The 14,359-nt window shown below is 34.5% G+C and overlaps 1 protein-coding gene across 1 annotated transcript; it reads right to left on the bottom strand.

The window, feature by feature from the left end:
• Window positions 1-4,726: 4,726 nt before the first annotated feature.
• LOC133851370 (B2 protein-like) lies at window positions 4,727-7,214 on the bottom strand. Its single transcript, XM_062287768.1, has 3 exons — window positions 6,363-7,214; window positions 4,957-5,077; window positions 4,727-4,867 (listed from the first exon to the last, which is right to left on the bottom strand). Exons 1-2 carry the CDS (start codon window positions 7,140-7,142, stop codon window positions 4,997-4,999), a joined length of 861 nt encoding a protein of 286 aa, XP_062143752.1. The 5' UTR covers window positions 7,143-7,214; the 3' UTR covers window positions 4,727-4,867; window positions 4,957-4,996.
• Window positions 7,215-14,359: the final 7,145 nt, after the last annotated feature.

The following is a 14,359-nucleotide window of genomic DNA, read 5'->3' as shown; positions in this document are numbered from 1 at the left end:
ATGATATATCATATATGTCAAAGTATGTAGGTAACTACTGTAATTAGTAGTTACAACTTCAAAATTTCAGTTTGGGAATTGAATTTTTTGAACTTAGAATAGAATTCTGATTTATTGCGCGAATTTCGAAGTTTGACTTTATGAGATAAAATTTGAAAAAATTTGAAAAAGTTAAATAAAATATAATTTATTTTTGAAAAAAATAGAGATGAATAGAGAAGAATCCTAATTCAACTCTGTTGACAAACAGACCATAATTTCTAAGATCCCTTTGCAATGAAATTTATGAGTTTTTGACTTTCTACTAATATATTCATTTTACACTGCACTCTCTTTGAGGATAAGTTTTGTTCAAAGCGCATTGTAGTTAGAGGCTACAATTCTTATTTGCGTGTTGAATTTATGTTGTGTTAAGGTATAAGTATAAAATTATATAGGTCAACTCTAATTCGACCTCTTTATTTAATCAGGCCAAACTCATCAACCTTAATCCTTTAATTTCGTATTAGGTTCACATGTACACAACCAATCAAACTAATGTAAATTTTACCCATACCTAATCCAAAATGATATCGTTTTAGTGAATTTATTAAATATAATAAAGGGTTTACAAATAACCACATCGGCGTATCCCAAAACTGTTATCCATATATGTAGATAAAAGTTTTTGCTAACCGTATCCATGTGCGGATAGTGAATAATTGCGGATAACAGATATCCTTAAAAATAAACATGTAGTGTTAGCCAAATATACATGTAGTGTTAGCCAAATATACTGAGAAAAAAAAAAACACGTTTCTAAATATACAAGGGGAATTGCATTCAAAGAACAAAGCTTGTTGGATAAAGACATGCACAGAACAGAGTAGTGGGTTGTTAGTTTTGAAATTAGTAAAAAGTGATGATGTGATATAAAATAAAAAGAATTTGTATAAAAAAGTGAAAAAGTTTTGTATTGTAGTGAATTTTTTTATTTTTTGAATAATAATAAAAAATTATTGATGTGATATAAAAAGTGAAAAAAAATGAGAATATTTTTATGTTGATTGATAGTAAAAAATATAAAAAATTGAATAAAAAAGGACATAAACAGTAACAGCATTATGTTATTCTGTTCCGTAAGTTATTAAACAAGGGCAAAAGGTCAATATTTATCTGGTCAAACTTCCTTACCCTTAAACTTTTTGTACCCCTTTGACCGGGGATAAATATTTCCTGTCCAAAGTTTTAAGGATATTTCTTGAGAAATAGCTTAGACTTTTAATTCATCCGGTCTGGACGTAAACGACCGTACATTCAATTCTCCTATAATATATATGCTTTTGGTGTCAATTATTCATGTGTAAACTTCCATCATATTTACATGAAAAATGCTACAAAACTCAAGACAAATTAAGAAATCTGATTATCAAGAAGAAACCAAACGAGTAGAATTAGAATTGTTGCAAGGGTTGAATCTTCTAATTATGAACTTCTGGTTTCTTCCTTGTAATTCAGGCGTTGGTGTCCCAGAATATACAATCGATTGCCCAAAAACGACTTGCTTCTGAGCAAATGTATCTGGCCAATTTGCATGCACTCACAAAGCCATATTCAAGACCAATCGACCAAGTTAGATAGTCCACAGTTTAGATCAGTTTTGTTTGTACCCTTCTTGGCAACAAGATAGAAGATATCTCTAACCCCGAAAAATCCTACAAGAAAACGGTTGTAAATGAACAATTCTATTCGATTTTTTCGGACCGTAAGCTGCTATTTCACCTAAAACCAATTGGTGTTAAGGGAGACAAATTCAATTTTTTTATGAACTTCAACATCACGCTCAACATGCTTGTCTTTAAAACGGTCGCAAGAAGCAGCATTGTGTCCCAACAATTCCTCCCGCATGATGACGCTTCTGTGACTCGATCATGTAACCTCATACCATTTGTCGGACTATGACTTGATACCAGCTTGTATAAACTAGACTTGAATTCGGTTTGTTTGATAAACGAGTCAATTATGAAAACAAAATTAGGTTCAATTATTATACGAGCTATACTTGTATAAACTCGACTCGATTCGTATAAACTCATATAACTTTATGTTTGTAAAGAAAAATTATTTTCCTAATATAATAGATATAGCTTTAATTATTATTATTGTAAATCTTGATGTAGATATATGTGTGTTTGTAAAGTAATGCTAAACGTCTAAGTTATGTATTTCTTATGTTTCCCAAAAATTAATGTGGCCTTTAAAATCAACATTGGATCACAATACAATAATGATATATCATAAATCTAATGGCGATTTTAAAAGGCACAATAGTTTTTTAGGAAACACAAGGGGAACATAAGTCATACATTTTAGCATTGCTCGTGTTTGTATGTATGTATAATATATGTGTGCCCATAATGAATTTATATACATACTAACATACTACATAACATACATATAAACTTGAAATTGAATTATTTAAGATTCAAATTAATTTATTTAATTAAGTCAAATGATAAAACCTTAACAATAATTAATATGAATTTACAAAAAAAATAAATCATGATATTTACTTTGCATAAAAAATGAATAAATTAATTAAGCAGCTCGTAAACGAGCAAGCTTGAATTCGTTCAAAAAATAAAATAACTAAATTTGAACAAATCATCTAACTCAGTAATAAGCTTGAGCATAATTCGTGTTCAAAATAAAATTTGATGAACAAAACTTAAACATTTAATACTTAGCTCAATTACAGTCCAATCCATCGTACAATTTGGATTGATATGAAACCATATGGCTTAAACTCGGTTTGCTTCAACGTTTGTAGCCAAATTTGTTCCCTCACCCATACATTATGCAAATGAAAAATGGCTGAGCCGCACGTTGTAGTGTATTTGTGACTTGATTTATCAAGTCCTACCGTGGGCCCCACTTGGTCCTTTTCAAATCCATACTCATTTGTTGTTGCTGGCTGTCCACACACGTGTGTGTGAGTTGGAAAATCTTCATTTGGAAGCTTGGTGAAGCTTCTCGTAGAAGCTTGTGAAGAAAAAAACAAAGGAAGAAAAGCTGAAGCCTTTTTTTGTTGCTGAACCGATCGAGAGCTTCTTTTGAGGGTCCTTTGAGAGAGCAGCGTGCGAGAGAAGACAAGAAGAGGAGGACCGGTCCAGCAGCAGTTTGGCAGTTCATTGGGAAAGAGATAAGTGTCTCTTTTGTTGTCTCACTTGTATTTTTCACTATTTCTTTTGGGTCTTAAGAGATAAGAACTTAGAGATTTTTTTTTTCTCTTTTGTAAGTAGTTATGCTTTATTGCGTGAAAGTGAGATTTGGATGTATTTAGGACTTTTGGGTTTGAGTGGTTATCATTTGTATTGCAATTTGTACTTCATTTTTTTTTTATAGTGAATTTCTCCTTGATCGTTTTTATCGGTGGAGGTAGACTTGTTAAACCGAACCAATTAAATTTTAGTATCTTTTAAATTTGTGTTATGGTTATTTACTATTTTGCTATTTTTCTGCTTTTTGGTGTTGCTGGAATAATAATTTTGTCACAACACACGTCATGAGCCCATAAACCGAAACCCAAATGCATACACGTAGATTATCGTACTAAAAGTTCCTAGACCCCAAATGAGAAAGTTCATAGCCCAATCATCACTAGTAATCATCCATCGTTTCAACAGCCCATTGCAACAAAAGTTTATCAAAGGAAAGCATAAAATAAGAGCAGTAATAATGATTGCAAGCAACCGAAGTTACTAGGCAGTCTCATACGACCCAGCCTTTGTCAAAAGTTATCAGAGCCTAGAGCCCAATGCCTACCCTTTGTAATCCTTCCTCCTCCTCCTCTTCTTCTTCTTCTTCATTACCCTTTGTAATCCTAGTTTGCGATTCACTAAATTTATGGCCAACAATTGGTGACAAAGCAATCACATACTCTGTCCATGAAAGATGCAAATTCAGTCACTGGGGTGGGAATGATAGACAAGCAAAAGAGTACCGAGATGAAACTGGCACACTTCCAGCTTCGGGCTGGGTACCCTGATAGTGCTGTGTCCGGTTATAAGTCCGTGGAGCATCGGCAACATATGTGGAGTATAGCCCCTCAACTTGATCACTTTCTGTACGGCGTAAATGAGCGATATCAGTCGAGTACGTTCCGCCAACAGGATAAGAACCTGAAGGGACTTCCTGCCTCCTCAGATTTGGATCATATGGGTCCAATAATGAAGCACCATAATGATAAGCATAGTATGGATCGTTGGTATAGGAGCCTAAAGCAGTAGCTGATGCTGCAGTTGCAACAGGAACTGAAGATGGCAATTCATGTCTACCAACAAGACCATAAGCCTGATATTCTCTCTCATTCAAGTAGAGAGGATCAGCACGAATAGTTTCTGTGTGTGCAGAGACGACATCCCTATACATATGGTCTGGCTGTCTTAGAAGGTGTTCATCCCTATACATATATATGGTCTGGATGTCTTAGAAGGTGCTCTCTTTCATAGACTCTCCGGTACGTTTCCAAAGTAGGAGCAATATGAGATGGGGGAGTTAAATTTCTTCTCTCGCCCTGAAGCCCAAAAGCTCGGTACTCCTTTTCAGTCAGGTAACGTTCACGAGGAATTTCCTCTCTCTGTATGGTTGTCATGTCTTGGTATGCAATACGCTGATGATCCCTTTCGTGAGACAGCAAAGGGTAACTAATAGAATCACCCTTGGTATAAGGATCCCTAGCAAGTGTTTCCATATGAGAATGGGGCCATGTTTCTCTTACTCTTTCATGAACTTCCCTATCCCGAACTCTAGAAACTTGTGGAGGGTGGATAGGCAGCATGTTCGAATGGACTTCAGCTGGTCGAAAAAGTTCTGCGAGCTTCCTAACCTGAAGGGGAGAATTGGAAACATTGTAAATACTAAATTATCAAAGGAAACAATGACCCCAAACCACCTGAGGAAACAAGTGAATCTTACTTGTTTGACAGTAAGTTCTGTTCTGAATTTGTTCTTTTCATTATAATTTTCCTTGATTGCCTAGCTTCTTAAAAATAGTCTCAGGTAGTGGAAGACAATCCTTCTTAATACCGAACCGCACCTGAAAATTGAAAAGTCATCAGCACACAAATTGGGCTAGATGAAACTGCTCTTTGTTTCACAAAATATGCTGTTCTGTAAGTAAACCTTTTTCAGGAAACTGCGCGATTGTGTTAGTGTTCCGAGAAAAAGGAGAAAATGAGCTAAAGACAAAGTGCTCCTCTACTGACAGGAAAGCATGTTTGCAAGAGAGATTGTATGTTAACTAGTGACGAATTGTAAGAACATGCGGTTTTCAGAACCAGATGTGAAGAAAAGACAACAATTAGTATATCAACATGAAAAATTTATTTACGGCCAGACTATAGGTTTTGTTTCTAACACTATTAATCAGTATCTCTGAGATGTAAATTACTAGCGCTTCAGGACTGGGGATTGACTTGGAGAGCCATTTTCTTTGCTCCAGGCTAGGGGAGAGCTAATTCCCAAAAACCTGACTGACCGGACTGGAAATGGACTGACATCAGTTGGTTTACAAAACAGTCGGTAAGTCTACTTGGTTACTTGGGTTCTAAAAACCAATACCATCGGTCTAGGTGTCAGTGGCGGGTGTTGAGGTTCCGACCAATACTGCATCAAACGACACCTGTTTTATATACCCAGCATCCTGAATCCCTATTCTGACCCTCCAACTTCAAGTCCCTCATCTTTATCCTCCTTAACTACCACTAGACAAGCTTTGTCCTCTCGTGCCCAACTCCACCACCGCACGTCTTCAACACAATAGTATCCATGTTGGCTCCTCGTTCTCATCATTGTTGTTGTTGTTGTCGTCGTTATTGTCGGGGTCGGTCAAGTTATGGAGCAATTAGACGTGGATGGCAATGTTGGTATTCTTGTGGGTGAGAAGGTTGAGGGGGAGAATGGCATTGAAATTGATGGGGTCGAGTAGAGCTCAGGCCCATTGGCTAGGATTTTGAGCTTGGAGTTGGCAAAGGCTTTACCGCAAAGCGGCCGGGCTGGTTGGGGTACTTGAGGCAAGCTTCAAAGAAAATTAAGGGTCAATAGTAAAACACAAGCCACTCTATGTAATCGGCCCAAACAGGTAAAGTAAAATCCAAAAATCCAACCTAACCGACCAGCCACTGAAGCCAACTGAGGACAGTCGATTCGGCTTAGATTCAGTCTGAGGTTTCGGTTCAAGTTCTGTGGCCAGAGTCCGCCAACTGACACCGTTGTTATCTGAAGAACACCGACCCAAGGGGTCCATGCTCACCCCTAGGCTAGTCAAAGAAAGAAAACCACAATAATTATAGTAGAAGAAGTCCGCTACAAGAAAACCTGACCTGAACAGGGAATGCCCCACCGAAAACTCTTGGCTCAAGTTTCATGCCACCATTAGAGGATGCCTTATATATCCCGTACAGAAGCTTCAGATCAAATTCATAGAGAAAAAGTGCAAGCCCAGGTTTGACATCCATCACAACATCTTTTTTACTTGGTGGAACTCCCATTACACGATAGCGGAAACAATCAGGTTTCGTCTTTGCATTGCACATAACGATCAAACCACCAAGTTTTTCTTTGTTTTTCTCATCATGGTGGCTCTTTTCCATGCCATCATGCTTTTCTTTGTTGTTTTGATTCTTTAAGCTACTGTCTGACCCACCACGCCTTCTTTTGTTTCTCTGATTTTGTTTGTGCTTTTCCAACTGGGTGATCTTCTCTTGGTCCTTTTGAGGCTGACTGCTCTCATCCCTACACTCTTCATTAATAATATTCTTCTCTGTCTCTTCTCTAGATTTTAGCTTCTTCACATCTCCTTCATTATTGGTACTTTCTTTGTTGCCCTTAAATACATGCTTATTCTTCTTTCCTTGTTTCCACTTTGCAATTCTAGTTTTGGACTTTAATGATTGGGGGGTGTTCTTTCTTGATGACTCTGATCTAGTAGATGCCTCTGTAGGAGTCTCTGCTCCCTTCTTGTTAGAATCTGGTTTAGTAGATGCCTCTGCAGGAGTCTCAGATTTGTTTTTGTTATCTTGTTGTTCCTTCATGTTAGATTCTGGTCCAGTCGATGTCTCCACAGGAATCTCTGCTTCCTTCTTGTTTTGTTTTGGTTCCATATTCCACGAACCGCCCAGGCAGCCCAACCAAGATGTATCCCTGCAAGTAATTTGCCAATGAAATGATTTTTCTTTGTTTTCAGTTTACCAGAAGCAAACGGGATTAAGTAATTACGAGAGTAATGAAACTGAAACAAAAAAGAGACAAAATGGAACCAAGAAAGTCACAAGTTTGCAGCAAACTTTTCATTTTTATTAGGGCTCCATTGGAATTGCACCTAACGTCACACTGAAGATCTATCCTTCCAATTCTCCCATTTTTGGGTAAAACTAAAACAAATTATACTATCATAATAAGAACCTCTTCCCTCGTTAATAATTCAATCCATGCCAAATGGGGGAATCATATTTCTATCAAAACTAGAAGTAGTGCTATACCAACTAGTGCCTATCACCTGACTTACAAAAAAAAAAAAACGAAAAAAGAAAGAAAAAAAAAAAAGGCTATCAACACCACATAGTCAAATGGGCGAGCAAAGGAAAATAATGCTTCGTTTATTTCGACGGAAAATGATTTTTGTCGTAAAATATTTTCGAAGAAATTATTTTCAGAAAAAATAATTTTCTCAAAAATATTTTCCGGTGTTTGATTCGCATGAAAAAATTACGAAAAGTGAAAAATGCAACTGTCGCTGGAATCTGGCAACGTCCGGTCGCCGTTGCTGGATTCCGGCGAACATGTTTGGTCGGATCTGGTCACATCCGGCCGCCTTCTGACCATGGCCAGATTTCGGCCAGATTCTGCTGGAATTTGGTCCGCCGACATCCGGCGACGGTGGCCGGATGTCGCTGGATTCTGGCGCCGGCATTATTCTGGTAGCCGGATGTTGCCAGATTCCGGTGCCATCTGGATTCCGACGATCGACTATTGTCGGATTCTGACAATCGGATATCAAATGTGCGTGAAAAGACGAAGAGTATAATTTTGGAAAAATCGTTTTCCAAAAATTAAAGAAGCTTTTACGATCAAACAGAAAATGATTTTTGTTGACCATTATTTTCTCTCCTACCAAACACCGTAAAATAACGAAATCATTTTCCAGAAATTATTTTACGCCGAAACAAACGGAGCATAAGAGAAGAAAAAAAACCTAACTTCGGTCTTTATGTGCCTTATACTCCCAGAACAATGCATTATGTGCTACTCTGTATATCTGTATTTCCAGAACACCTATAATTACGACTTATGGGGGAGAAAGAAAGAGGTATCCTCATTTCAGCAACAAGTGGAGTTCATGGGATGGAAAGTTTCCTTGAAATCTGTTCAGTGAGTAAGTTTTACTGTCATGCAAGGAAAAATGAGAAAATATATGTTCAATGCGAATTTGGAAGGTACAGACAACGGTGCCAATTGTCGCTGCAAGACATCTGATCTCCAAAATTCTATTTGACATCTTCAAAGAACGCCTCAGATGCAAAGAAAGCCTTGAAATAGGGAAAGGGGAGTGGGAGGCTTATTCATTGTTAAGAGATCAAAGAAATCCAAAAAACAAACTAAAGAAAGGTGCACAAGACAGGCATCTGGTGAAATGGCGATCTTACAAATGAAAATTCAAGCAGTCCATAGGAACCTCAATACTGTCAACTATTCCTCTCAAACCAGAAGCAATTCATGGTTGCCCAATTGACTCCAATCTCCAAGCAAAGCACTTATAACCCACCTGGTGATATTACTGATATATATAGTAAATCGTTTTTCCTCTTTTTTTTTTTTTTTTTGTTGAGATTTATGTTTTTTGATCTCATTTTAGTGCTAAAAGGAGAAAACTGTTTTGTTTGAAGCTGAGTCCTCCATGGCCATTCATTCTTGTTGATCGCTTATGTCTATTAGAGCACTAGTAGCAGATGCCCTATAAGTGGTTCTATTCCCTAAAATAAGGAAAATTTCAAAAAAGTTGGAAAAAATGACACCACAACAATTACCATATTATTCATGCACCTCCTTGGGAAGCTACGGTGCTTTTCAATACATTGAATAGCACAGTAACTACCAAATAGATTATTTTAATAAAAAAATACACAGCCCTCGAGAATACCATCTCTTCTCAACGCTTGGTCCCCACTCTCTTCCTCTCACTCACCACCCTTCTCTTCATCCTTTCCTCTGAATCCCGCCTCTCCTCCGAATCCGACTGCCAAATCGCTCCCACCCACCTCCCCAAAAACCTCCAATTCCCTCCCTATCCTGAGAACCCGCTGATCAAGTATTACAGCGCCGAGTACTGGATCACCGGGTCTTCGATGTAGAGGAATCCGACGTCGTTTTGTGCTGTTCTTTGTGAGGTTGAGCGCGGAGTTGCAGTTGGGAACGATGAAGGGGGCGTTTAGGAAGAAGGTGGGGAACAAAGACTATGAGGCAGCAGTAGGTTGTGGATTTGATGAGGGGAACTCCGGCTTGGAAGCAATCCGGTGGGCGAGACCGCATCTTTGTTCTCACTGGTTGTTCGTGGTTGATTTTTTCTTGTGAGTATTGGATATTGATGGCCGGGTTGTGCGTGGACCGATTTGGGAGCTGGGTTGTGCGTGGGGGGAGAGAGATCAGGTGGAGAAGAGAGGGGGGGGCATTGGGGGATCATTTTAGTTGCAGAGGAGGGCGAAATGCATAGAGATTTCTGGAATAAGTTAAAAGGAAAAAAAAAAAAAGAAAAAAAAGAAAAAAAAAAGAAGGAAAAGATAAAAAAAAAAAAATTATTTTAATATATAGGAAAAGACAAAAGGAAGTTGCTGTGGGGTGTTTTTGTGTAGGAAAAAAAAAATGGTTTGGTTCTTTAAATTTTCTGTAACATAAAATAAATGGTTAGAAATCTGCTACTAGTGCCCTTATGCTTCCTAGCTCCTGCTTAGTGATCTGGTGTTGAGTGGTAACCCACTAACAGTGGTTATTGAGCTCCGACGACACTCCATTACATTTTTTATGTTTCTTGGAATTATTTCTCCATAGGGCAGGATGTGGGATACCACCAGAAAGTTTTTGGCTTCATTTGTGCAACAAAGTACCCCCTTGGAATTTAAAGAAAATAAAACAAAGAGGCAACCTAATAGTATTTTGGTATCTCTCTTTAGGTGAAAAACAAGTGTTTTTTTTTTTTTTTTTTTTTTAAAGCAAAATTACCTTTAGTTGAATAGAAGTTACATCTTCACATAATTTGGAAAAAGCTCCAATGAAACAAGCTGCTATATATCGCGGATGGTAAGCCTTTTGATGAGGTAACCACGAAGATATTTTTAAGGATAAAAATTTCTTACAAATCTGTTTGTAGGAAATTTCTTACAATCTACATATAAGATTGACATGTGTCATTTAAATATGTGAGAAGCACATGTTTTTTTATTAATGCTATTAAAAAAGTATGTGAGAAGAACTTGCTATTAAAACAACTTGTGCTTCTCTCATGCCAAGGGACACATGTTAATTTTATATGTGGGTTGTATGAAATTTTTTACAAACCAATTTGTAAGAAATTTCTATCATTTTTTGAATTCAACCATTATCATATATATATATAAAAGCCGAGTTCTTCTTTAGAATGTCATATAATAGTGATACGTGGTAAGAACTCATACTTTTTAGTGACTAAACCGGTCCTTTAAGTACAAAATCGGTCTTTTAAATAAAATTGAACCGGTCTATTTAATGTGTGTGTGTGTGTGTGTGTCTCTCTCTCTCTCTATTAATGATACAATTAGTCTCTCTCTCTTTCTCAATTAATGATACAAGTAAAACTCTTTTATAAAGAAAGTGATGCAGGAGGGTCCGAGTCTGATGACGCTGAGTTGTCAGATTGCACAATAAAGGCGCTGAATTACTTGGAGCAGGCGGATCAGCGCAAAATTAGCAAGAAATCGTAATCTGACCTAATTGGGGCAATTTCCGAGTGCGCCGCAGTAATTTGGCCATAACTTTGGCTACGTGTATCCGTTTCGCGCCCATGACCCCAATTCGGAAAGCTCTCTTCGGCGCGCACGTCGTGGCCACCAGCTTCGCTCGGTGCGCCTCGTTTCGAGCCCCAAAATCCGCTGTTTTTCTTGTCAAAACCTTAATTTTAGATATTTTTTGCCATTTATGGTAACTTTTCGCTTATTGTTTTGGAGGTGATTCTGAGCCCGATTTGGACCAGATTTTCGACAGAATAATTATTTTATTATGTATTTCGTTTTATTAGGGTTTTCGGGATTTTGCTATTTTTGGCAAAAATTCTCCTAAACCTAATTTTCAGCTATTTAAGCCCGGCTTGTGGGTGTTTTTCGACAGTTCATTGTTATTGATCAATTATCAAATTTCAGAGTTTTTATCTCTGTTTTGGGGTGAATTTCTTGTTTCTTCCTTGCAAATTACTTACTGATTAGCCTACAGAATAATCGCTATTCTGTTCCGGCGTCAGAAAGATGTTTCTTTAGTATTTTATATTTTTGGTTGAGATCTAAATATGTTTCCATTTTGTTTGTGAAATTTTTGGTTGAGCAATTCTTCATTTGAATTATTATTATTATTATTATTTTTTCCGTTCATTTACCTTTTTGAATGTTCAGAATTATATATGATTGAAATATAATAGTTATCACATCGACAATAAAAAAAATTCCTGCTAATTTTTTATTTTACGCTTTCATAATCAAAATCATAGTTTTCTTCTTGCTATTTTTCTTCTTCATATTTATTTTCATTCTAAACTACACCTATGAAAACAAAGATTTTAACATATTTTAATTTATATAAATTAAACTAAAAATAAGAGTCTTATGTTTTAATTCATCTGAATGTTTTATGGGATATTTGTTTTTCTTTTATGTGATTTACACGATTTTCACTTATTTTTTGGAAGTGTTATTCTGCTTTTGAAAGCCAAAAAAGACAAAATTTTATTTGATTATTGTACTCAAAAGGAATAGAAATGCTTTTAAAACAGAGTTAATTAAGAATTAAATTTGAAATGCTTTTTTTTTTTTTTTTAATGTTCAAAATTATATGGATTTTATTTTTATTGAAACATAATAGGTATGTATCACACTAACAATATTATAGATTCCTACTATTAATCTTACTATTAATGCTTTGATAATCAAAATCCAGGTTTTTCTTTTGCTATTCTTTTTCCTTTACACTTTTTTCCATTTTAAACTACACATATGGGAATATTTTAAATGTTTTAATTTATATGGATTAAAACTAAAATTATGGTTATTTTGATAGTAAAATTTTGATGTGATTTATATATCCAATGTTCTTTGTGCAATGGAGAATTATGACACGTGGTGTGAACCCATAATTTTTAAACACTAAACCGGTTTTTTAAGTAAAAAAACCGGTGAATTTTAAATGTTGAACCAGTTTTGTCATGATTTTAATAAATTTGTTGTACTTTAATGAAAAAGATCATGGATGCTGATCTGCATGAGACCAAAATAAGGATTTTTTTTTCGCATTATATCATTAAGTGTCATTATAGCCGCATTAAGTTGTGAGATATTTTTTAAAAAAATTAAAATTAAAAACAGGCATTAATTCAAAGTGGTCAGATTTTTTTTTTCTCCTAAATTTTATTTCAAAATTTTTCCTTATATAAGATTTCATTAATTACAAAATTTTAATGTACAATATTATGGTTTTGAAATTTATGACTCTCCAAAATTATAGAGAGACAAAATTTAAAACTAAGAATGTATTACATTAACAACCCATAATTGACCATATAGATATTGCATGCATTAATTCTAAAGAAAACGTACAAGTAAGCTGAAAAGTCATATTGAATTATTTATACTCTCTTAAATTGGTTATTTATACTTCTTTTTCTTTAGGGTTTTGAACATCTTGAATTGTGAAATCAAGAGCATCCAGCAGCGACATTCAAGAGTTAGAAGAACAGAGTGTTGAAGTACATAACTTTTTATTTCTTTTTTGTGGAGGTCGAAGGACTTTAGATTTTATGCATTTTATATTTAGAATCAAGATATTCTTCTGCTATTTTTTTTTCTTTATGCTTTCCATTTTCAATCATGTCTACCTATGAGAATAAATTTTCATAAAAAATGTTTATTTTTCTCTGTATTTTTTTTCCCCTAATGTTTAGAATTATTTGCGTTTTATTTGTATTGAAATATAATAGGTATCACATAAAGATTCATACTAATTTTGTATTAATGCTTTGATATTTAGATTAAACTATATATTTTTTTTGATATTTTTTTCTTTATACTTTTCATTTTAAACCATGTATACCTATGGAAACAAAGATTTAAACATGTTTTAATGTATATGCATTAGTGATATGATTCTCCATCACCTAAATATACAACTTGCGTTAAACTAAGATAAAGACTTATGTTTTCCGGAATTTAATTTTTTTTTTCGTTTATGTGATTTACTCCATTTTTAGCCATTTTTTGAAAGTGTTTTTATGCTTGTGAAAGCAAAACAAGGCAAGAATTTATTTGATTTTTGTGCATAAAAATAATATAAATACTTTTGAAACACCGAAGAGATATTAAGCATTGAACATGATGTGAGAATTTATTTGATTGCGTTAAATGATTAATGAAAGATTTTGTTTTATTTTGTATTCATAAAAAATATTTTGTTTAGTTTGTTCAATATTTTTTTTAAATATTTATAATTACTTGGGTTTTATTTTTATTTAAATATAATAGGTATCACACTAACAACATCATAGATTCCTGCTAATTTTTTATTAACGCTTTGGTAATTAGATTAAACCATGTTTTCTTCTTGCTAATTTTTTTTTTCTTTATATTTCTTTTTCGTTATAAATTATTCATATGGGCACAAAGATTTTAACATGTTTTAATTTATATGGATTAAACTAAAATTAAGTGTCTTATTTTGAATGTTTTAAGGAGTATTTTTGTTTTTGTTTGTATGATTTACTCGATTTTTAGCCATTTTGTTTAGTTTGCTATGTATTTTTTTTAGAATGTTCAAAATTATATGGGTTTTATTTGTATCGAAATGTAATATGTATCACACCAATAATATTAGAGACTCCTGCTATTTTTTTTTATTAATGCTTTGATAATCATAATCTACAAGTTTTCTTTTTGATTTTTTCTTCTTTTTTGATTTTTTTTTTCCTTTTTATACATTTTTTTTTTCATTTTAAACTACTGATATGAGAACAAAGATTTTAAAATGTTTTAATTTATATGGATTAAAATACAATTAAGGGTATTATTTTTTAATATATTTGAATTTTTTAATG

The sequence above is a fragment of the Alnus glutinosa genome, chromosome 12, assembly GCF_958979055.1.
Source record: "Alnus glutinosa chromosome 12, dhAlnGlut1.1, whole genome shotgun sequence".
NCBI classification, from domain to species: Eukaryota; Viridiplantae; Streptophyta; class Magnoliopsida; order Fagales; family Betulaceae; genus Alnus; species Alnus glutinosa.
The sequence above is the reverse complement of the archived record's forward strand: the minus strand, read 5'-3'. Positions and strand labels throughout refer to the sequence as shown.